The sequence below is a fragment of the Pelophylax lessonae genome, assembly GCF_965119305.1.
Source record: "Pelophylax lessonae genome assembly, chromosome: 1".
Taxonomy (NCBI): Eukaryota; Metazoa; Chordata; class Amphibia; order Anura; family Ranidae; genus Pelophylax; species Pelophylax lessonae.
The window spans coordinates 351,979,391-352,005,761 of NC_138768.1; the positions used below are offsets into that span (position 1 = coordinate 351,979,391).

The 26,371-nt window shown below is 41.6% G+C and overlaps 1 protein-coding gene across 3 annotated transcripts in view; it reads right to left on the bottom strand.

The window, feature by feature from the left end:
* Nucleotides 1-26,371, bottom strand: part of NTRK2 (neurotrophic receptor tyrosine kinase 2) — a 305,915-nt gene that overhangs the window by 266,985 nt on the left and 12,559 nt on the right. For all 3 annotated transcript variants that reach the window (XM_082261136.1, XM_082261135.1, XM_082261134.1), the window contains one exon: nucleotides 10,351-10,425. In XM_082261136.1, coding sequence (XP_082117262.1) covers nucleotides 10,351-10,425 — 75 coding nt within the window. The remainder of the gene's footprint in view (nucleotides 1-10,350; nucleotides 10,426-26,371) is intronic.

Here is a 26,371-nt window from a genome sequence, read left to right on the forward strand (position 1 = left end):
TGACGGGCAGCACTGATGGGCACTGGCGGGCGGCACTGATGGGTACTGGCGGGCAGCACTGATGGGCACTGGCGGGTGGCACTGATGGGCACTGGCGGGTGGCACTGATGAGCACTGATGGGCGGCACTGATGAGCAGCACCATCAGTGCCCACACTCAGTGCCCATAGTGCTGCCAGTCAGTGCTCATCAGTGCCTAGATGAGCAGGCACTGATGGGCACTGACTGGCAGCACTATGGGCACTGATTGTGTGCACTGATGGGGGGCACTGATGGTGGGCACTGTGGGCATTGAAGGTGTGTTTGGTGTACCTCTGGTAATCAGGGCACTGGTGATCGGTGCCCTGATTACTTTTTTCTGTGTCCCCGGCACTGTGCAGCTCTCCCTCCTTCCTCACACGCAGGCTCTGTGTGAGGAAGGAGCGCCGGCGATGAGAGATGATCTCATATGTTTACATATGAGATCATCTCTCATTGGACGGCTTGATCACGTGGTGAATGGCCGCTGTGATTGGCCATTCACCACGATCTGTGATCGGCTGTGTCCAAAGGACACGGCCGACACAGATTCCCCCCGATGCGCGCTCGCGGGAGCGCGCGGGGGGCGTGTCACTGGGAGGCCGTTTAAAAACGGCCTCCCGAAAATTCGAGTCCGCGCTGCAGCCGTATATAGGCTGTAGCGCGGACGTCAGGAGGTTAACGGACAATTGAGCGGTCGTGTGACGCTGTACCCAAAATTTATGTCCTTTTTTTCCCACAAATAGAGCTTTCTTTTGGTGGTATTTGATCACCTCTGCGATTTTTAATTTTGCGCAAACAAAAAAAGAGCGACAATTCTGAAAAAAATATATATTTTTTTTTTTCACGTTCTGCTATATAACATTCTCAAAATATTTTTTAAAAAATTCAAATTTTTTAACATTTTAGGCCAATTTGTTTTCTGCTACATATTTTTGGTAAAACAAAAAATCGCAATAAGCTTATTTTAATTGGTTTGCACGAAAGTTATCATGTCTACTAACTACGGGAAAGATGTATGTCATTTTTTTACTAGTAATGGCGGCGATCTGCGATTTTTTGCAGGACTGCGACATTGCGGCGGACAGATCGGACCCCTAATTGACATTTTTGACACTTTTGGGGGGATCAGTGACATTACTACAGTAATCAGTGCTAAAATATGCACTGTTACTGAAATAATGACTCTGGCTGGGAAGGGGTTAACACTGTGGATGATTAAGGGGTTAAATGTGAAGCCTAGGGGAGTGATTCTAACTGTGGGGGGGGGGACATGGCTTGTGAAATGATCACAGAGACCTGTGTTCCTTTATAGCAGGATCACAGGGGCTCTATGATCATTCTGGAGAGAAGAACGGTCAGCTGTGTTTACAACAGCTGCCCGTCCTTCTCTCTCAGCGGGGAGCGATCGTGGGTGTCAGACGGCAATCGGAGCCGCCTGCCCCATGCATCGGAGTCCCCCCTGCCGAGTGGGGGTGGGAGCACACCGCCGGTGGTGCGGGCTCGCCCCCTAGCTGCAGGCACGCAACCGACGTAGGACTACATCGGTTTGTGCAGGAGAGCCGCACTGCCGCAGTAAGTTGGCGGCGGGCAGTCGGGAACCTGTTAAAGATGTTGTAAAGTCAGAAGGTTTTTTTTTTTTTTTATCTTTATGAATTCTACGCATTAAGATAAAAATCCTTCTGTGCAGCCCCCTTAATACTTACCTGAGCCCTCTCTCAATCCAGCAATGTCCACAAGCGCCTCAGCCATCTGGGACTCTCTCTCCTGATTGGCCTGATTGACCACTGGCTCCCGCTGCTGTCAATAAAACTCAGTTATCTAATCAGGAGAGAGGGGGGCGGGCCGAACACCAGCTCTGTGTTTGAATGGATACACGGAGCTGCAGCTTGGCTTGGATGCCCCTCATAACAAGCTGCTTGCAGTGGCGGCACTCAACAGGAAGGAGGGACCAAGAGAACCAAAGAGGGACCCAAGAAAAGGTGGATTTGAGCTGCCATGTGCAAAATCACTACACAGAGGAGGTAAGTATAATATGCTTGCTATTTTAATAGAAAAAAACAAGACTTTACAATCACTTTAAGGATGTAATGCAAATACCACACTCCCTTTTATTTCATATACAGTGGGTACGGAAAGTATTCAGACCCCCTTAAATTTTTCACTCTTTGTTATATTGCAGCCATTTGCTAAAATCATTTAAGTTCATTCTTCTTCCTCATGAATGTACACATACCACCCCATACTGACAGAAAAACACAGAATTGTTGACATTGTTGCAGATTTATTAAAAAAGAAAAACTGAAATATCACATGGTCCTAAGTATTCAGACCCTTTGCTCAGTATTTAGTAGAAGCCCCCTTTTGATCTAATACAGCCAGGAGTCTTTTTGGGAAAGATGCAACAAGTCTTTCACACCTGGATTTGGGGATCCTCTGCCATTCCTCCTTGCAGATCCTCTCCAGTTCTGTCAGGTTGGATGGTAAACGTTGGTGGACAGCCATTTTTAGGTCTCTCCAGAGATGCTCAATTGGGTTTAAGTCAGGGCTCTGGCTGGGCCATTCAAGAACAGTCACGGAGTTGTTGTGAAGCCACTCCTTCGTTATTTTAGCTGTGTGCTTAGGGTCATTGTCTTGTTGGAAGGTAAACCTTCGGCCCAGTCTGAGGTCCAGAGCACTCTGGAGAAGGTTTTTGTCCAGGATATCCCTGCACTTGGCCGCATTCATCTTTCCCTCGATTGCAACCAGTCGTCCTGTCTCTGCAGCTGAAAAACACCCCCACAGCATGATGCTGCCACCACCATGCTTCACTGTTGGGACTTTATTGGACAGGTGATGAGCAGTGCCTGGTTTTCTCCACACATACCGCTTAGAATTAAGGCCAAAAAGTTCTATTTTGGTCTCATCAGACCAGAGAATCTTATTTCTCACCATCTTGGAGTCCTTCAGGTGTTTTTTAGCAAACTCCATGCAGGCTTTCATGTGTCTTACACTGAGGAGAGGCTTCCGTCGGGCCACTCTGCCATAAAGCCCCGACTGGTGGAGGGCTGCAGTGATGGTTGACTTTCTACAACTTTCTCCCATCTCCAGACTGCATCTCTGGAGCTCAGCCACAGTGATCTTTGGGTTCTTCTTTACCTCTCTCACCAAGGCTCTTCTCCCCTGATAGCTCAGTTTGGCCGGACGGCCAGCTCTAGGAAGGGTTCTGGTCATCCCAAACATCTTCCATTTGAGGATTATGGAGGCCACTGTGCTCTTAGGAACCTTAAGTGCAGCAGAAATCTTTTTGTAACCTTGGCCAGATCTGTGCCTTGCCACAATTCTGTCTCTGAGCTCTTCAGGCAGTTCCTTTGACCTCATGATTCTCATTTGCTCTGACATGCATTGTGATCTGGAAGGTCTTATATAGACAGGTGTGTGGCTTTCCTAATCAAGTCCAATCAGTATAATCAAACACAGCTGGACTCAAATGAAGGTGTAGAACCATCTCAAGGAGGATCAGAAGAAATGGAAAGCACCTGAGTTAAATATATGAGTGTCACAGCAAAGGGTCTGAATACTTAGGACCATGTGATATTTCAATTTTTCTTTTTTAATAAATCTGCAACAATGTCAACAATTCTGTGTTTTTCTGTCAGTATGGGGTGCTATGTGTACAATCATGAGGAAGAAGAATGAACCTAAATGATTTTAGCAAATGGCTGCAATATAACAAAGAGTGAAAAATTTAAAGGGGTCTGAATACTTTCCGTACCCACTGTATATATTCCACTATGTACAGTTGGTCCTTTTAAAATAGATTTTAAACCACTTAAGGACCAGGCCTATTTCTGGCACGTTGTTTACAAGTTAAATCAGTCTTTTTTGCTAGAAATAGAACCCCCAAACATTATATACATTTTTTTTAGCAAAGACTCTGAAGAATAAAATGGCGGTCGTTGCAATATTTTTTGTCACGCGGTATTTGCACAGCAGTCTTTCAAATGTAATTTTTTTGGAAAAAATACATTTTACTGAATTAGAAAAAAAAAACGAAACAGTAAAGTTAGCCCAATTGTTTTGTATAGTGTGAAAGATGATGTCACACCGAGTAAATAGCTACCTAACATGTTACGGTTTAAAATTGTGGAATGGTGACAAACTATTTTTAATTTTTTAATGGCTACCAGTTTAGAGTTATAGGGGAGGTATTTTTCTAGAATTAGTGTTCTCGCCCTGATGATTGCGGGGATACCTTACATGTGTGATTTGAACACTGTTTTCATTTGCGGGCGTGACTTACGTATGCATTTTCTTTCATGCGTGGACTCACGGGGATGGGGGGGGCGCTATAAAAACATTTTTTCCTATTTCTTTTCTTTTCTTTTTTTTATTTTTAACACTGTTTTTTAAAAAATAAATAAATACATGTATAAATCTGATCACTTTTATTGCTGTCACAAGGAATGTAAACATCCCTTGTGACAGTAATAGGCAGTAACAGGTACTCTTTAGAGAGGGATCTGGGATCTAAAAGACCCCAGACCCCTCCACTGCACTTCAAAGTATTAAAAACGCTGAAATAGGCATTTTTGAATACTGACAGATTTTTTAAGCCAGCGCCATTGGCAGCCGAGTAAACCGGAAGTGACAGCTTGATGTCCCTTCCGCGTTTCATGATCGGAGACCCAGTTGAAGTCTAATCCGGCTTCATTCGAGACTCCAACCAACCAGCGGATGTGCCGGCTGGTTGCTCGGGTCTCCTGGTGGGACGAGAGACCCGAGCAGAGCCACAGAAGGTGGCGGGAGGAGGGGGGCATCCCCTCCCGCTCGCTGGGATAACGGCCGAGCGGCTGCTGAGCTGCATTGGTTGTTATCTCCTGAAAGCCGACCGCTGGCTCTAAAAAATGGTACCAGGTTGATGCCTCTAGCTGCAGGCATCATCCCGGTACAACCAATTATTTAAGCCAGCTTACAGGTACGTCGGTTTGCGCAAAGAAGTTACAAATGTAATTAAATTCATTTGATTTTTAATTTTTTTTAAATTGTAAGCTGTCACCAACTTGCTTTATGGATACACCATGATGGTTGATTACTGTTGCTTGCAGGGTCAGAGTTACACTTCTTCCATGCTAAGTCAACTGCCTTGTGCTGCCAACTAATGGACTGGCTATATTTTGTACACAGTCCATATTCCCATCGCACACGTTCCTGGAATAAGCTCTTAAGGTATTGGGTGCTGGATACTGGAACCTATAAAATATGTAGATATTCTCAAGCACACCAAAGATTATCAGTTTTTTTTATTTAGGAAAGATCACATCACAAAACGGTGTAGTGCAACATTTCAGAGCCAAACAGGGCCCCTTCGTCAGGCAGGTGATTGGCAGCCTGATCAAGGGGTCCTGCATGGCTCCGATACCTTGCACTACACCATTTTGTGATGTGATCTTTCTTGAATGAAAAACTGTTTGGATGAAATTGATGATCCATGGTGTGCTGGTGAATATCTACATATGGCAATATGGCTACATTTTGTATCGGACCCATTCCCACTTCGCGTAGCTCTCATGATTTTGTGTGGGCGATTTTCACACAATTCTGCGTGACACACCAAGGGTAGTCCATTCACTTCAATGCCCTATGGGTGGTCCAAAAGAAGCTCCTTTTTGGGTGACAAGCTTCACACAATTTTTAAAGGCACATTTTTCGTTGCATGTTTTGCAACAATTGCCATGCAATTTGGAATTATGGACAGAATAGCACCAATTCCACCCACCATTCCAAATCTCCAAGTATGAATGGGGCCAAACAAGATAAGGAACAGTCACACAAGGCATGCTAAGATCAGGAAATAAAAGATAGTTTGCCCAGTATACCTAAAACCGACAACTAGAAAAACTGTCACCCTTCCCTTCTAGCAGTTTCATTTTAAAGTAGACTTATACGCAACTGTTTATAAGGGGAGGGGTATAACCCTAACCAGTTTTTTTTTTGCCATCTGTGTTCCATAGGGAAGATTTCCCTTAATTTCTTGTCCCAAAGCCAAACCAGAAACTTGGAGGTTATCCCTCCAAAGTCAGGGAATCCCAGCGTGGCACCAGGATCGCCAGAACCAGTGTCCCCTTTGGAAGATTTCCTTTCTGTTCTTGTGTCAACCCAAAATTTGGTATTTTCTTTTACTTTCACTTTCAATGATAATGGTAAACAGGACAAAGGGAGAGGCTGAATCTTCCTAACGGGGGCACAGAGGCCAATAAAAACTGACAGGTGTTCTAATTCTTCTCCACTCTATCCAAAATAAAAATAAAAAGTTTTGCCTTTAGTTATACTTTAACCAGTTCCTGACCGCTTACCCGCTACAGTTTTACTGCAGCAGGCTGGCTCTCCTGCGTGAACCTACATGGTGCTTGGGGGCCACTAGGCAGCGGGGATGCCGATCCACTGGGCCGGTGGCACCGATTGCCACCGGGCACCCGCGATCGCTCCCCGCTGAGAGAGAAGGACGGTCAGCTGTTTTAAACACAGCTGACCGTTCTTCTCTCTGAAATGATCACAGAGCCCATGTGATCCTTCTATATAGGATCACAAGTCTCTATGATCATTTCACAAGCCACTCCCATATTTCCAGCACTGATTACTGTAAGTAATGTCACTGGTCCCCCCAAAAGTGTCAAAAATGTCAGTTAGGGGTCCAATCTGACCGCCACAATGTCGCAGTCTGGCTAAAAATTGCAGATCGCCGCCATTACTAGTAAAAATAAATAAATAAATAAAAATGACATAAATCTTTCCCCTAGTTTGTAGACGCGATAACTTTTGAGCAAACCAATCAAGATAGGCTTATTGCGATTTTTTTTTTACCAAACATATGTAGCAGAATACAAATTGGCCTACAAGGATGAAAAATTTAGATTTTTACATTTTTTTTTGAATGTTATATAGCAGAAAGTGAATTTTTTTTTTTCGCTCTTTTTTTGTTTATAGCACAAAAAATAAAAAATCACACAGGTGATCAAATACCACCAAAAGAAAGCTCTATTTGTGGGGAAAAAAAGGACATCAATTTTATATTGGTACAGTGTCGCACAACTGCGAAATTTTCCGTTAAAGGAACGCAGTGCCGAATCGCAAAAAAATTGCCTGGTCATTAAGGGGGCAAATCCTTCCTTTCCAGAACTGGCAATGTACAATCTCAAGATGGGTGAACTGTATGCAAACAGTACACATTATTCCCACCGCCCCAAAAAAATAAAAAAAGAATACACAAACTGTGCCCCGAGAGTAACAATTAAGGTCCAGCCATATTGTACTAGTAAGCAGGTCAACAGTCAGAAACCTTTCAGTTTACATGAGAATGGGTTTGCCGATCAGCCAGCTACAAGACTTATGCAACCCTGTTGCCCTAGTCTACAGCTTATGTTGGTTAGGCAGAAATGTGCCTTCACTCACTGATGTTTCCATCTTTACCCTCTTATGATAGTTATAAGTCACATGAATCCATTGATGATATTGCCTTTTAAATCCCACTAACACGAAAAACTGTATTCTGATAACTTTCTGTGGTTAATGCAGGTAATAGAAGTATAATATTCAGTATATGAATTCCTATGAATGCCTTTCCATATTGCATGATTTTCTTCATATTTTCCACCACATTCACATGCACACCAACGCGTCCAGCAAAAGTAACCATGACAGTGCAACACGTTTTTTTTGTTTTCAACAATTAAAACCATGTGAATAACGCTCCCTGCAATGTTAGAATTAGTCCAAATGCTTCTGACATTTGCTGGACAGTTTGGTCTTTCTATAAATGTTGACAAAAAATATTAAAGCATATCTATGGTCGAAATGTAAAATCATATATTCATTTCTACATTGTATTTGAATTATTTCTAGCCTTCTCCTTTTAGTGACAGGTCGCCGTAGGTCGCCTTCCATAGAGAAGCTGCGGACCCGTTCTAATAGGAGCGACACAAGTCGCTCCGACTTAGAAAAAGGGTGCGGAGCTTCTTTGGGGCGCCCCGGAGCGACCTGCATAGACTTCAATGTTATGAAGTCCGTGCCGGCCGCTCCGAGGTCGCGGTGCGAGCAGCGCGCCGCGACCTATGAGGTCGCCCCGGCAAGTAGCGTCGCCCCAGTGTGAACGGGGCCTTACTCTCAATGATCTAGAAGTTTGTAAACTTACTTTGTGAAGGTCCCCACTCATTTATTTCCTTGATTTCTCTGACATGTATTGACTATACCCGGAGTTGTCACTGCTGTGTCACACATTTCACAGAGCCTGCCTTCTAGACTACAGCAATGCTGAGAGTTTCAGGAGGCGGAGTCAGTACAGTAATCACTGCTTGCAGGCAGCAAGGTGCCATGGGATATGTCCTTAGAAATTGAAAGTAAAAGAGGAGAAGCTGCAAAGCATGCAGGAAAACCAGGAAGATGTGGAATAGGATGGCCGGCAGACAGACAGAACTCACAACATGAAAGGAGATTTTTCAAGTAAGATTGTATTGGATTGTCAAAAATAAATATTGCTTAAATCTGATTGCATTGTTGATGTTAGAAAATTTAATTGTATGCTGTGACCAAAGATTTCCTTAAGAAAGGGACATGAAATACAAATACAATAAATGTAATGAATATAATCACTACATCTATTAATACCATTTAGTCACCGAAGGTAGAGCTGGTAACCAAGTCAGGTATCAGCTTTGATTGTAGTGGCTAAAGGGTAACTACAAACAACTCTTGGAACCAGTAATCAAAGAATCAGATACGTGGCAATGTAAACATATTAAAGTGATTCTAAACCTATTTTTTTTCGTTCTTTAAAATAACAAACATGTCATACCTACCTGCTCTGTGCACAGCTGCTAGCTATAGGGGGAGCTCATGCATGCGTGCTCCTGAGCCAGCTGTGTATGTCCATTGACACACAGAGCACAGCTCAGCCCTTCTGCCTTTAGAGACACTTTACTCTTTTCTATGGGGTAGATTTACTAAAACTTGAGAGTGCAAAATCTGGTGCACCTCTGCAGCTTCTGAATTCAGCTTATCCAATTAAGCTTTGACAAAAAAAATTGGGAGCCAGATTTGCACTCTTCAGTTTTAGTTAATGTGCCCATATGTGCCGTTATGAATTCTAGTGAGCCATCATGTCTGTACGGCCATTTTCACACGGGCGGTGCGCCCAACAGACTTCGCCAATCCCCGCTGAGCAGGCGGATGACAGCTCTGTCTCCTCTTACTTTGCAGAGACAGACCTGTCAGAACCCCGCTCTCCTCTATGGGAGATCGGATGAGAATGGACCGCTTGTCCATTTTCATCTGATCCCATCCTCCAGACGGATGGAGCTGGAGAGAGTCCAGAGAAGGGCAACTAAATTATTAGGGGATTGGAGGACCTTAATTATGAAGATCATCTACAATCGCTTGATTTATTCTCCCTGGAGAAGAGACGCCTGAGAGGGGACATGATAGCAATTTATAAATACCTCAATGGTGATCTCAGCATAGAAAAAAAGCTATTCAGTCGCAAGGATTGCATGAGGACTCGAGGGCATACAATGCGATTAGAGGAGAAGCGTTTTGACCTCAGGCAATGCAGGGGGTTCTTTACTTTTAGGGCTACAAGATTGTGAAATTCTCAACCACAAGAGGTGGTTTCTGCAGGAAGTATGGCTACTTTCAAAAGACTCTAGGATGTAAATCTCAAGGATCAGAACATTAAGGGGTATGAGAGACGATTACAGCCACACACACCTACACAGGTTGAACTGGATGGACTATTGTCTTTATTCAACATCAACTACTATGTAACTATGTAAAATAGGGTTTCAATCTGTCTGGATTTCACGAACAGGAACGGATCGGATAGCAGCGGATGTCAGCGGAGATGTCTCCGCTGACATCCGCTGCTCCATAGGACTGCATGGAGCATCCGATCAGGTCCGCCTGAAAAACTGACAGGCAGACCGGATCGGAAAGCCCGTGTGAAAGGAGCCTACCTCTATTGAATGAGTAGACCATTTTTAGTTGTATTGGCCTTTGCCGGAAGACCTAATCTACAGCTGGCTCTAGCAGCCTGTGTCTTGATTTACCTTGACAGGCTGTCAGCATGTTAAAGTTTAGGAGAAATTTCACACTCCTTGGAATATTCCGGCGTAGGTCATGTGTCCAGAAATGTAATCAAATGAAGCAAAATATCAGTCAAGTACAAGGAGGACCCATGGACACTTACACATTTTGTTTCTGTTCTTCTCCAATCTTATCCACTAGCTTCAGTTAAAGAACAGTGAGACATTACTTAGAGTAGAACGTGTGACAAAACAGTAATAAAGAAAAATATACTTACAGATTTCTGAGCCCAGAGTAAATTTTAACATCATCTTCATTGATTGAGGCAAAAAAACGTTGGTTTGCAATGTAGCTTTAAAAAAAAGAGAATTGAGCATAAAAATTAAATGAAATAGCACATTTTATAATGAAAACATAAATTATTTTTACAACAATTTAGTTGAAGAGCATTTTAAAGTAACCATTAATTTAAAAGAATCGTATAGGAATGATGACTAGAACAAGTAAGAGGCAAACATTACATCATAGTATGTGAAGATAAATTTTAATGCTACCAAGAACTACAATATTTTAATAAACCTGTCCAATGCAACTAAAGGGTCAGTCCAGCATACAAAAACTGATATTCAATTTTTTGTAGAAACCAGGTTGATAAACAGCATGATAATGTATTCCATTTCTTGGGGGCTTTATTAGTGCATTCACTGTCCCTGGAACAATCACTACAGAAATCAGTAGTACATGTACAATTTTGCCACAGATGTGGATCAATTTAATCCCTGGTTGAAAAAGGTAAACTGTTTTGAATAAAATCAGATCCAACCTGGATTACATTGGTTCACTAGCCCCCATACATGTTGCAAAAAAAAATATTGATTCAGGATTTCAAAATTAGATCTTCACTACTTTCCTCCTTTGTGGGGCTTATACAAAATCAGGTCTGGGAATCTGCTAGTAGATCAAGAGCAACTTCAGTCTTGCCCTCCGCATGAGCTGTGTTTAAAGTGGACCTTGCACTTCAAGCAGGGTCCACTAATTCAATGTTTCCCCCTCCTTATACAATGTATAAAAGTGCATAAAAGAACCCGTGGAGGGGAAAATAGATAGTATACCCACCTTTCTCAGACTTCTGTTGGGCAAAGGTGGGTGACCTCATCCTCCTGCCAACAAGATCCCTGGGAATGCTAAGTAACCCATACTGCACTGAAGACACAACATAGGATCATTTTCATGCAGGAATTGGGCTACTCAACCTCCAGGATCTAGACTGAAAGAGGATGATATGACCCCAAGATCTATGCAAAAAAGCCTGGAAAGGCCAGCTTTTTTCTCACTATGGTTTTTTCCCATAATTTTGCTTTTTATGGGCACCCTGAATATGTTGACCTTGTCCCTGGGGTTTAAAGCCATTTTTAAATATAGTCTATGTTTGTTAGCACAAAGTTTGAGTTATTGTTACAAGCATTTGCATTATAGAAATTTTGATGTGACTTTTTAATTTTTATAGTGTTAGCAATTAAATCCAGACAGATATAAAATACACTTTGGTGTTCGTTTACCATTTATGAAAGGGAGAACAGACAGGATCCTCAGGATCATGGCTGATCTCTCATGTGTACAGGGTTATGTAGCTGAGATGAGGAGAAGAGAACATGTTCTCTGCTTTTCATCACAACACACATCCAATTCTGTCCCAAATGGCCGTCTTAGCAAAGTGAGATCTGAATATCTGAATATCTCAATATCTCACTGGCCCTTACTGTGAAATATCTCTGTCCCTGATTCTCCAGCTCGGAGGTGGAGAGTCTGGGAGAGAAGCTGTGTCAATTAGAGGAAGAAGACTTCTTTCATCCTATATATCAGTGCCAGTGGGTTAAAAAATAATGTAAATAATATATATAAATATATATATACTGTATATGTATAAATTATTTAAAAAAATAATATAAGGTATAAATCTATATATGTTATATATAGTTATACTATGTTGTCTTTTAGGCCCTGTTCACATTTGATCTATTTTTTTTTTAACATGCATTTTAGCACATTTTTCACACCACATTCACACCTGTGCATTCCAGGAATCTTCAGAAACACATGTTTCTGTGGCATTTTGAAAACACGTGCAAAATGCATGTCACGCTTGAGGTGCAATTAATTGTTAATGGGAGTCCAAACGCGGCTAGCGGATGCGGGTTTTGACAAAATGTGCATAAAAAGGTGCAAATGTGTGTTGAAAAAGAACCAAAATATGCATTTAATATGCAAAATGTGCATTAAAAACACACCAAAATGCATGTTCAAGAAAAAAAAAAAAAAACCTCAGTGCATAATGCTTACAGTATTATTTTCATGTAATTACATGTACTTTTAACTTTGGTTTCGCTTTTTAAACTGGGCTGCACTGTAATCCCACAATATCTCACGAGATCACAGGCAGCCCTCCCCCTTCTACACAGATCTCAGCTGTTTTCAAAGGAAAAACGTCTAATCTGTTCTCCCCAGGGCTTTTCTTCTCAGAAAAAGGTGCAAGAATTCCCCCTTTGTGAGTCAATTCATGTCGCCGCCCCCTACCCATCTCTGAGCACCGTTTCTCGATTCTACCCCCCCCCCCCCCCACACCTCCAAGTACCATCCCTTTTAAAGAATACTTAGCCAAGTCTCATTTTGTGTCATTTGTATGGAATTTGTTAATGATAGCAAGAAAATCCGTAAAATAGATCTCCTGCAGTTAGCAACAATAGATCTACACCAGTGACAAAGGACCCCTGCAAAAAAATACCACCCCAGCAACAACAGAACTTGAGCAGCAACAACAGATCTTCCAGCAGCCAGCATCAGTAGACCCCTCCCTCAACAGCAGATCCCTTCCAGCAAAAACGTACCCCCCCAGCAACATAAGCCCCCCCTACCAGCAAACCAGCAACAATAGACCTCCATGCAAAAAATAGATCCTCTCCAGCAACAATGTATCCCACCGGCAGGCAGCATTATTAGACCCTCCAGCACACCCCCAGCACCCCTCGCCATTACATACAGTTCATGCATTACTGGAGGTGTAAGAACTGTGTTCCCTCGCGTTCCCGCTGGAAAAAAAGCTATGGTTCTCCCTCTGAGAACAGAAGTTCTCTGCTTCATAAATAGGCTGGAAAGGAGAACTGCGGAGAACTGAACTGAGAGAAATCTCCTCAGTTTAATAAATTGTACACCATTGTAATGGATCTGTTCATTAATAAATCAATTAACTTTAAATGTAGGGGTCTGTAGATTAGCCACTAGATACAAGATAGAATAACTACTGCAATGACTCTGCCTAAATGTTTTACAGCACTTAAGATAAGATACCTGGTAGGTTTTAATGCTGGCTCTTAAGTGTTTATTTAACGAAATGAGTAAAGACCATTCACCCATCCACTTAGCAAAGTGAATGTCCACTTAGCTAAGTAAATAAAGTGTGTCTTTATGTAATCATCCAATCACATGCAAGATAAAATTCCTGTTTTGTTTTTTTTACATTGCATGATTGGGCTATTCAAAGGGAACCTTGCTTCCCCATCTTCCTAAACTTAGTGAACATTGTAAACTATGCCTAGAAACAATGTTAAGAGGCTAACAGATATTGATAATATTCTACATCAAGCTGATTTCTTTCACATGTACAAAATATATATTGATAAAACTATGATTTCCCTTGAACTTGTTTGTGTATGAACAACAATACAGTAGGGAGGACTTCAATGAAATAACCAGGAGCAGATGAAAGTAAGAAAGTCTGAGAGAGAAGCAAGCAAAGTGTCAAAGAAGGATTACTCAGAGACATAATTCGATGTTTGAAGTCAACACGGGTTTTTGTCACCTCACTTTCCACTATAGAAAAACAGACTCAAGAAGTCTATTGTGTCTGTCAGTAGAAGTCTGGTCTGGAAAGGGCTGAGATATATGCTATACAAGTATGTGGTTGTTTTCTCACAATTTCAACCATATTTTGACTGCAATGGAGATTGAATCAAGGCATCCTACCATGTATGGCATGGATTATGGTGGATTGTTCTGATCCATTCCATTATTTTTACAATTGAAAGACTGTTGAAAGTAATTTGATTTGCTAGAAAATTGCCTATGTTTTAAGACCATTAATAAAGAGAGGAAACTGTGGAGTAGGGATCTTATTATGGATCAACAGAGTAACAAAAGCAGGGATTTTTTTTTTTCTTGGAATCGGTTTACGTACCCCCCCCCCCCCCCCGCTGGATCACCCTTTGTCTCTGCCTCCTACCCATCTTTGAGCAGTGTCCCTTGGTTCCGACCCCTACCCACCTCCCAGTACCACCCCTTTTAAGGAATACAAATCCAAGCAATTTGTATTACATTTGACACTGATAACAAACTAAACAATAAAATAGATCCCCTGCAGCTAACAACAATGGAAACCCTATATCAACAATAGACCCCCCAGCAAAAAAAGATCCACCAGGCAACAATAGAGCCGCTACAAAAAAACTACCCCTACCCCAGCAACAGTAACCCCCCACTAGCAACAATATAACTCCCAACAGTCTGCATCAATAGATCCCTACCTCAACAGTAGATCTCTCCCAGCAAAAATGAATCCCCCTCCAGCAACAGTAGATCATCCACCAGAAACAATAAACCTCCCCAGCAACAAGAGGCCCCCCACAACAATAGGTTTCACCAGTGACCATGGATCCCCCCAGCAGCCAGCATCAATAGACCCTCCAGCACACGCTAGTACCCTTGCCACTGCATACATTCTGTGCTGAAGGTGCGTTCCCGATAAACAAAAAAAAGCCCTGAACAAAAGGGCAAGCAAATGTAGTATTTACCATATTGAAATTGAGTCAAAACCTTGCACATTCGCTTCTAGACAATTCCTAGACACTAACTAGGAATCTAACAAAGACATACACAAACACACAGGGGTTGATTTACTGAAGGCAACTAGACAGTGCACTTTGCTAAGTGCAGTGGCACTCTTCAAATGCAATGGCTTCAGAGCTTATGTAACGTTTCACTTTGCAAAGAATACCCAATCACATGCAAGGAAAATTTTTTAAAAAATGCTTTTTTGCTTGCACATGATTGGATGATAGAAGTCAACAGAGCTTCTGCACATTTACTAAACTCTGCTCTTCCAGAGTGCAACTGCACTTTGCAAAATGCACTATTTGCCTTCAGTAAATCAACCCCACAGAGTTTGGGATGGAGCTAACATATAACTGGAGTTTACTGTGCACTGCAGTTATGCCAACCCATGTCTAAGCCCGGTCTAGAAAAGTCAGCAGTAAACTTGCAAAGGAATGAAAAGTGATTACGATCTTCCTTTATACTGGCCTAAATATTTATGTTTATCATGTAGACTAGTGGCTTTCAACCCAAAATGCATGCTCCCTGCAATGTCACGCTGATTCTAAATATTTTCTGTTCTAATAATGTCCTCAACATTCCCATATATATCCATAATTGTTACTAAAGGTGTACTCCAATCAAGATAGTAGACTAAAACTTGAAATACACAAATGAGTCTGCCTACCTATCCAGGCCTAGCTGTAGACCATCGCTCTACCTTGTTCTTTTTTGTCAATAAACTAGTATTCTTGGACCCTCTTTTAATTGTTGGTAATGCAGATGAGCTAGTCCCAAACACAAGTTTAAGCATCTTCCCATCTCTAACATACAGAAATCATAAGTGTCATTACAAGGATGTTCTTCACTGCCTCTTATGGCGCTTTTCCACTGTATGGTACGGATCAGTTTGGCTCGGTTTGGCGCTTTTCCACTGCATGGTACTGCATGGTATGAGTTAGAACGGTTCGGTATGGTTCGGTACAGCGGCGCTTTTCCACTACATGGTACGGCGTCGGTACGGCTCGCTTAAACAGTACCACCTCGGTTGGGGTTCCAAGCAGGCCCTACTGATACCATATCCCACAATCTTTTGCATGCAGCATTGATTGTTTGTCACTACTAGCCACTGATTGGTCAGAGAATCGTTGTAATCCCACCCACTTACTACTAAGTACTACAACAGTGGAAAAGCAAACCGAGCCGAGTAGAGCCTATACAGTGCTAAAAGGTGCCGACTCGTACCACCCAGTGGCCGAGCTGGGCCAAGCAGTGCCGAGTGAAGCCGAGCCGGTACTTGCAGTGGAAAAGTGCCATTATTTAATCCACACCTACCTTGGAAGATTGATTCTGATTGCTGATACATAAATAAAAAGTAAAAGCACATTACATAGCTCAGCTCAAACTTCAGAAAGGAAGCCTACTTCTCTCAAGCAAGAAGCCCTTTGGATTCAGACTACAGTAGATTACATAGAATTCAGATTAAGGCAAATTAAATTGATTTTCTGTCTTCAGCACAGCTGCAGTGCTTCCTAAAGTGCATTACCAGTTCACTGATTGATTTGTCTTGTTGCCTGGAATTGCACTTTGGACCTCTACTGCCTACACATTTTTTTTGCAAATGAGGCAATCTATGCATAATGTCCCTTTAAATAAATAATATATTAATGTATAATTTGCCTTGATATGCCGTATAGTAAAAGATATAATCCCAACATTCTATAGCTGATAACTATAATAGGTTGACGTGTTGCAGATATGTCATGATCTGTCTGCAAATAGTAGATAATCCTGGCTGGCATATATTGTATGTCAGTTCTATCATTCTCACTAAGGGGTCGATTTACTAAAATTGGAACATTTAGAATCTGGTGCAGTTGTGCATGGTAGCCAATCAGCTTCTAACTTCAGCTTGTTCTATTAAGCTTTGACTATAAAACCTGGAAGGGAATTGGATTCTTTGCAGAGCTGCACAAGATTTTGCATGCTCTAGTTTTAGTAAATCCCCCCCTAAGTAACAAATATCTGCAGCACAGGAAAAAGACAATGCATCTGTCCACTTATTATCTATTTGTTATCGGTGATAAAAAGCATATATGTACCTAGCCACAGAATGCTTGATAATGCTAAAACTAATAACACACTGTTGAAAAAATAGCTGAATTATTTTTGTATATACAGCATAGGAATTTGGTATAAATGACGTTATTTTTTTTTTTTATCAAGAAATAAATGACGTTATTTTATACAAGCTTTTAGTATATAGAGAGGCCAAACTCCTGTGTTTTGTAATGCTAAATCCAGGTCCCCATAAAAGCTTTTCATCATTCATCTATATTTATGTAAAACCTTTATGCCAATATGAACAAAGCTGTTGCTGTAACTGCATATAAAGTATTAGCAGAGTTGTATAAAGTACTCGAAACCCATACTTGAGTAAAAGTACAAGTGCTCGATCAAAAAGTGACTTGAGTAGAAGTGGATGTGCTCGATCAAAAAGTGACTTGAGTAGAAGTACTAAAGTATTCAACATTTTTTGTACTTAAGTATTGCAAGTAGTTTTTTAAAAAATTTTGCTACTCAAGTACTGAAAGTAAAAGTACCAGTAGTTTTGAAAAAAAAATTGCTACTCAAGTACTGAAAGTAAAAGTACAAGTACTGTGTTATGTAGTTATTAAAGAAAGAAGTCAAAAGTTTGAACATCATATTGTTTTTTATCATTTCAAATGCAGCTTTTATTTATACATACAGTGGCTTTTATTTTCGTATGCGCTGATAATACACATGGTTAGAGCTTCATGAAACCTGCCATCTACTGTTCTGGCAGTGGTAATTTTTATAATAGTAACGAGTAACTTTGCAGTACAAAAAAAAAATATCGGGGTAGAAGTATTGAAATCATCAAAAAAATGTAGTGAAGTAAAAGTGGAAGTAGGAGAAAAAAATTCTACTCTAGGAAAGTACAGATACCGCCTTTCGGTACTTAAGTACAGTAGTGAAGTAGTTCTACTTAGTTACTATACATCTCTGAGTATTAGATGGAGTTTGGCCTCAGCTTGTTATCTGCTATTACATGTAACACTCTCCTCTTCCCAGATTGACAATGCTAGTGTCCAAAGGGGACACTGTTGCTCCTTCATCCAGAGTGTAAGCACCCTAACATAGGAGGTATGCTACTGGCTGAATTACAAGATGAAAAAGGAGGGGAAGAGAAAAAATAATGAGATCACCACATCTAGGGATTGGTAAGCTTCAATATATTATACACCCATCAGCCATAACATTATGACCTCTCACATAATATTGAGTATGGCCCCCTTTTGCTAAAACAGTCCTGACCCATTGAGGCATGGACACCAAAGTAACATCCACATGAATGGCAGGACCCAAGGTTTTTCAGCAGAACATTGCCCAAAGCATTACACTGCCTCTGCCAACTTACCTTCATATACCACATACTGGTGCCATCTCTTCCCCAGGTAAGTGACGCCCGCCCATCCACATGATGTAAAAGAAAACATGATCCATCAGACCAGGCCACCTTCTTCCATCACTCTGTAGATCAGTTGTTCATGTGACCATTGTAGAAGTTTTTGGCTGTGGACATGGGTCACTATGGGCTTCACAGCCCCATACACAACAAACTGCGATCCCCATTTTTTTCCTGCTTTCACCACATCAACTTCATGGACAACATGTTCACTTGCTGCCTAATATATCCCACCAATTTTCAGATGTCATTGTAATGAGATATTCCCTTTACCTGTCAGTGGTCATAATGTTGTGGCTGATCAGTGTATATTTGGTTTGGGGTTTAATATTGCTTTAAGACAATGGGGTTAATTTACTAAAGACAAATAGACTGTGCACTTTGCAAAGTGCAGTTGCACTCTGCAAGTGAAGGTACTCCAGAGCTTAGTAAATAAGGTAGGGCTTCAATTTGCAAACACATGCAAGGAAAATAAAATAAAAAAAACAGCATTTCTGCTTGCACATAATTGGAGGATGGAAGTCAGCAGAGCTTCCCCTCATTTACTAAACTCAGGAGCAACTGCACTTGCAGAGTGCAACTTCATTTTACAAAGTGCACAATCCATTTGCTTTTAGTAAATCAACCCCAATAGGACAAGTGGCTACCTAAAAGCACATCATGATGTTACATGCTGTTACATGCTTAAGTGTTTTTTTTGAGTGTTTAAGCCTCTACTCCTGGATCCTAAGCTGCCAGTCTAAGGCTAGGTTCACATATGCCAATGCAAGAATGCGTGTGAATGGCACACATTCCCATACCTGCAGGCGCCCGCAGGCAAAATGCGCTTTTTAGCAGACATGTGGAGGTGCCATGAATTTGTAATGGCACCCCCACATTCAGTAACAGAAAACGCACCATGCAATTTCCGTGAAGCTGCAATTTTAAAAAGGTGCAGAGACTTTTTTCCTGCATTTCCCACAGGTAAAGCAGTCTATTCTAATGAATGAAGATGGGCCGAACCCCCCCTGTTCGGTTCACGCCAGAACATCTCGAACAGGGAAAAAGTTCTAGTGAACATGCAAACTCTTTTAAAGTCTATGGGACACAAACATAAAAAATAAAATGTCATAATTTTAAAGGCTTATATGCAGGTTATTGCCATAAAAAGTGTATGGGGACCCCGGGTACTGGGGGATATGTATTAATACAAAAACTATTTTTTAAAACAATGTTTTTACAGGAGCAGTGACTTTAATTAATGCTTAAAGTGAAACAATAGAAATGAAAAATTCCTTTAAAAATCGTGCCTGGGGCGTCCCCTTAATGTGCCTGCAAAGTGGCGCATTTGTACAATGTATGTAGCCTGCTGCAGCAATACTGACATTTCTAAAGTAAAAAATGTAATTTAAGCTTGCTCGAGGCTGTAATGTATTGTCATGTGATGTCAGAAGAGGCAGAAGCGTCTTTGAATTTTTTTCTATTCTTCGGGTGCAGAGAGCATCGTGATTGACGATGGGACACTATCTTTTTTTTTTTTTTTACTTGTCAAAAAGTGTCTTTTGTGTTTATTTTTTTTGCACACTTTTATGGTGAATGGGTGGGGGTACGATGTACCCGATACCCATTCACATGGGGAGGGTGGGACCTGGGGGCCCCCTTGTTAAAGGGGGCTTCCAGATTCAAATAAGCCCCCCACCCGCAGACCCCCCACAACCACAGCCCAGGGCTGTCGGGAAGAGGACCTTGTCCCCATCAACATGAGGACAAGGTGCTTTGGGGGGGCACCCCAAAGCACCCTCCACATTTTGAGGGCAAGTGGCCTGGTATGGTTCGGGTGGAGCACTTGCCCAAAGGGCCTGGTATAGATTTTGGAGGGGGGGACCTCATGCTGTTTTTTTTTTAAATTCGATCACAGGGGTTCCCCTTAACCACTGAAATATGGGGCACTTTCACCCCCTTCCTGCCTAGACCAATTTTCAGCTTTCAGTGCTCATTGGCATCTATGGAAAATATTGATCAGCTTGGCATGGCACTGCTCCCTGTCTAGCATTGACGTCTATGGGAAATATTGGTCAGCTTGGCATGGCCCTACTCCCTGTCTTTAACATTGGCATCAATGGTAACTATTGGTCAGTTTGGCATCGCACTGCTCCCTGTCTTTAACATTGGCGTTTATGGGAAATCTTGGTCAGCTTGGCATGGCACTGCTCCCAAACTATAAGTGACAGGGAAACAAAACTTGGGGAGCACCGAGAGGGGACCCAGGACTACAACATCTATATACATTTTAAAAGTGGGGTATAACCTGTACACTACACTGACTGCACTAAACTAACTCAACACACTATCCACTAACTACCTGCCTACTCTCTATTATCACAAACTATACATGGCTGCCGTGCCAGCAACAGCTTTATATAGTGTGGGGTGTGGACTTAGCCCCTGAGCCATGATTGGCTAAAGGCACCCTGCCTTTGGCCAATCATAGCTCTGACAGGACATTGTGCTGTGATTTGCAAAAGCATACAGGTCAGGTGCATGCTTTGGCCAATCACAAGCACTTAATGTCATCGGTGAACACACGAATACCCGATGTTCGAGTTGAACTTACGTCCGACTCGGACATCCAGCCCCTCCCTACTAATGAATGGACTGTTGTGCCCACGCGAATGCGAGCCACACCTACTGCATATGTGTGAACCTTGCCTAAGGCCAATAGTGGGCCAAACTAGACTATTAATGGGCAGGCGATACATCAATTTGGGTACAACCAGCCTGCCTGATTCACATGCTATTATTGCTAGTGGCTGCTATAGCCGCTAGTGATAATCACTGTCTTCTCCCGGCAGGGGCAGCTTCCCCTGCCCCCTGACAGGAGACAACAACTGCTGATTCCCATGCCAGGACTGTCTGTGTTGATGGGGGAATCAAGCAATTTTTTTTCCTGAAACCCGTGCTTGACCAGCCTAAGAGTGTAAATACCAATCTGCCTATATTTTCAAAGGTTTTTTTTGTGATCTCCTGCACTACAAAATCTTAACACAATTCCAGGCAACACGTGCAACCAGACAGGGAACCAGTGACACTATTCAATACTACAGCTACTTGTTTAACCTTATTCCAAGTTTGTTGTAACTCACTGCAGTTAGATATGGGATTGGCTAGGTCAGTTTCCTAGGGGTCCTTTTATATGGGCATCATCAGTAAAATCATGTTTTTTTGCTAAGAACTGATGAATATGGATTCAAATGACATCAGTTTGCACATCTATCTTCAGTTTACATCAGTTTGTACTTCAGTTCAGTTTAGTTCAGTTTGGTTTACATCAGCCTACATCTGTTTTTACATCCACTGTTTAAGTTGTTGCAGAAACCAATCATTGAAGACAAAAGTATAAACCAAAAATGTTTCTTGCCTAAGAGCCCGTTTACAGTCAAAACACACTGCAATCGCGATCCGCAGCAGGTGTCAATGTTAAGTTAATGACATCCCAAACACAGGGCATTTGCCTGCACTGGACCACATGGTGCAAAAGTGCTATGCAATCCGGCTGCACTGCGCATTTGTAAAGTAGTGCATGCACTACTTTTGCTGTGGTCCAGTGTGATTCAATTTATTTAAAATGAATAGACTCACATCTTACCACACTGCAATGGCATTTGAATCGCACAGGAACACGCAACCCGTTCCTGTGCTATTCCTGATGTGAACAGGCCCTAAAAACAGATATATATGGAATGGAAGTAAACGGACGGCATCAATTTACATCTGTTCTGATCTGTCTAAACAGAAAAGGATGCAGCCTTGTTCCATTTACAAAAAATAGAACTGAACAGACACGGATGCAGGCAGATGTAAATGGATAGTCGCCCAACCATAGACACAGATGGAGCATGGTTCTTCCATATTGGTATCTCCTAATGTGCCAAGAATCCCGCTCTACCTCACTTTTTCAAGCTTTGGGACCCGATGATGTGGACATAAATATAAGATTAAAGCGGTAGTATACCTCTTTTTGTGACTTTTAACTACAGGTAAGCCTATAATAAGGCTTACCTGTAGGTACAATTAATATCTCCTAAACCTGCACGGTTTAGGAGATATTTGCACTGTATGCAGCCACTGACACGAGCGGCGCATGCGCTCTGAAGGTCCGGGGGGACCTTCAGAGTTCCTTGCCGGGAAGTGCCGGAAAATGACTCATGCGTGGGAGTGACGTCATCGCGGCTCCAGCCACTGACAGCGCCGGAGCCGCCGAACCCAGAAGAGACGCCGAGGGATCATGTGAGCTCCCACAGCGGTGTCCGGGGGTCCGTGTCGGGGCTTCGTTCTAAGGTAAATATTTTATAATGAGCTAGTATGCGATGCATACTAGCTCATTATGCCTTTGTCTTGCAGGGTTTTTTTTTTTTTTTTTTTAGTATACTACCGCTTTAAGTCTCTTTCTCAGGTGGTGGAGGAAGGTTTTTTGAAGTCCTTTGCTCAACTCTCTGAGGAGTTTAGGATTCCACTAACTTATTATTTCTACTACAGGTAATTTGCCCATGCTTTCAAGAGTCAATTTTTGAATGCACCTTTGCAGGTAGAAAAGTCTAAGTTGGAATGTTTGCTTTGCTTGGACTGTAATAAAAAGTGCATGTCACAGATTTATGCTTATTTAGTAGCAGATGCATTACCTCTGTTAGATAAACTATGTGCTAAATGGGAGAGGGACGTGCCAGGATTAGGCCCGGAGGACTGGGATAAGATCTGGGATTTACCATTTAAAAGTCTAGTCTCCTTGCGGGACCGACAAATTCAGTATAAAATAGTCCATAGAGCTTATTTTACTCCTGCTAGATTACAGTGAATGTACCCATCACGCTCTCCTGAATGTTGGAGATGTGGAGACCGTGGGGCGAACTTTACACATATTTTTTGGTCATGTCCTAAGATCATTAGTTATTGGGAGAAAGTTTTGGTGGTACTTAACACACATACAACAATCTCAATCCCTAGGGCTATTGAAATGTGTCTATTGGGTCTGGTGACAGCCTTGTTACATACCAGAGCTGAAAAAGTTTTAGCCTTCTTTTATTTTACCCACGGAAGGCCATTACTTTACACTGGAAAAAAAGGGATCCACCTACGATTTCATTTTGGAAAGGTCTGGTTAATAGTAATTTACCATTGTACAGAGAAACCTATGCACATAGGGGTTGTCAGAGGAAATACGACAGGATATGGTCAGGGTGGCTGGCCGTTTCTGGTACGGCCGCATAGTGAGTTGGCTTTATCTCTTTTAACCCTGGAAGTAGTCAGGCATTGAGTAGGAGTTGGGGAATCGTATTTGTAGATAATATTTAAAGTATCTTTATGAGAGTTTGTATGGGGAAAGGAAGGAAGGATGTATATATTTTTGTTGTTGTTGTTTGTTGTTGTTTGTTGTTGTTGTTATTATCATTGTTACCATTTATGTGAATATGTATGGTATGATTTGATGTATGCAAAATTAATAAACAGATTTATAAAAAAAAAAACAGATACACATTGTGGTTCAGTCTGGATCCTTCTGAATAACTGACAGTTGGATCTAGACCGAACGTCCATGTGGAAGGGCCCTAAACCTGTGCTGCGTAACTTTTGCTCAATCCTCGTCATGTATTACCAGTCAGATTCAATCTCCAAGGCAGGTGTGGATCTGATTGGTGGTTGTAAAAGTGCCAACACTTTAACACATTCAGACTTTCTGTGTGTAAGGGACAGCAATGAGCCTGCAGAGGGTGTATTTGTAAATTACTCTTGAGCATTACATTCATGTAAGCATAAGGGTTTCCCAGATCACCAACAATAACGCACATGGACTGGTGAATAACATATATACCTGGATAGAAAAAAAGCTACGAGCTGGTATGCTGTGTTTACTGTGGTCATTTCACATCTAATAATTTTTAGCTTTAAAGTGCACATAAAAACAAATACCTAAGTATAGTATATGTACAATTATTCTCCCCATCCTAATGATCCTATTCTAGAATAAACAGACCCACACACATTTCTGCAGTCCTGAAAATCTAAAGTATGTGCAAGGAATTAAAATCAAAAATTATTAAGTATAATCCTTCTGTTTCCCTTCTTAATTTACAGTCGGGCAAATATGGGCTATTTCACTAGCTAAATATGCTCTATATCAGGGGTCTCAAACTGGCGGCCATCCAGCTGTTGCGGAACTACAAGTCCCATCTTGCCTCTGCCTATGGGAGTCATGCTTGTAACTGTCAGCCTTACAATGCCTCATGGGAATTGTAGTTCTGGAACAGCTGGAGGGCCATTAGTTTGTGACCCCCTGCTTTATAGCATGTGGAAATAACCTTTTAGAATGATTTAACCACTTTACCTACGTCGCCAGACACTCCCCTTTCTCGGCGGCACACGCGCGCTGCCGGAGGCTTGATCCCACTGTATTCAGTCACAGCGGGAGTCGGGCCAGGGGAGGAGCGGCGGTGATTACCGCCGCTCTTCCACGATCGTCGGGGAATCGAGTGTGGAGATCCGCCCGCTTGTGTAAACAAAGTGGGCGGATCTCCTAAGTGACAGGCAGAGGCAGATTGCAGGGTTCGGCATAGCTGAACCTGCGATCTGTCCCTGTGTCACTCAGTCACCTCCCCCCACACATGTCAGTAAGCACCAGGCATACATTAACCCCTCCCTCTCCAATAAAAATTAACCCCTTCCCTGCCAGTGTCATTTTTACAGTAACAGTGCATATTTATAGCACTGATTACTGTAGTAATGCCACTGGTACCCCCAAAAGTGTCAAAAATATCAGTCAAGGGTCCGATCTGTCCGCCGCAATGTTGCAGTCCCGCAAAAAAAATCGCAAATCGCCGCCATTACTCGTTAAAAAAAAAACACCAAAAATGACAGAAATCTTTCCCTTAGTTAGTAAACGCAATAACTTTTGCGCAAACCAATCAAAATACGCTTATTGCGATTTTTTTTTACCAAAAATATGTAGCAGAAAACAAATTGGCCAAAAATAATAAACAAATTTAGATTTTTACATTTTTTTTGGGGAATTTCATATAAAAAATTTGAAAAATATTGTTATTTTTTCAAAATTGCCACTCTTTTTTTGTTTATAGCACAAAAAGTAAAAATCGCACAGGTGATCAAATACAACCAATAGAAAGCTCTGTTTGTGGGAAAAAAAAGGACATAAATTTAGTTTGGGTACGGCATTGCATAACCACGCAATTGTCAGTTAAAATCGCACAGTGCCAAATCGCAAAAAGTGGCCCAGACGTAAGACAGCAAAATCCTCCGGTGGTAAAGTGGTTAAAATATTAATGCTACTGAGGGGTTTATACATTTTTGTCCTATACTAAACTAAACAAGCTTGGAATGCCTGTTTCCCATATACATTTGCTATTAACTGCAATATTTTTTTTCTGATGTATTTATGAAAAGGGTTTCCCTGTAACTGATATTCTGAGGCTTCACTGAAATTTAATGGCCTCATCATTCCAGATTTTTACAGCTTTTTTTCACCATTGAATTTGCTATGTTTTATGAGTTCTATCTGTGAAATGACTAAAGGTGATGATGGTAAAATGTAGTCCAGCAAATGAAATTAGAACAACTGAGGAATTATGTGGGAAATCTCTATAAAAGCAAAAAAATCAAACTGTTCCTAGGACCCTATATAATATGGAATTTCCATAAATAATCGTGTAAGGTAATACCAAATGGATTTTTTATTGAGCAATAATGATAAGCTGTAATTACTACTAAATATTATATGTAATGACCCTTAATAGTCATCAATATTAATTAATGTATTATATATTGGAAACAATAATAATAAACTAAGGTCGGTACTGAGGAAGGGGTCGTTTTTTGTCTTTTTTTTATTGTTTTTGATTGTAGCAAAGCCTTTACTTGGATTATCTGATCCTCCAAAATCGGTGTACATACATAGATA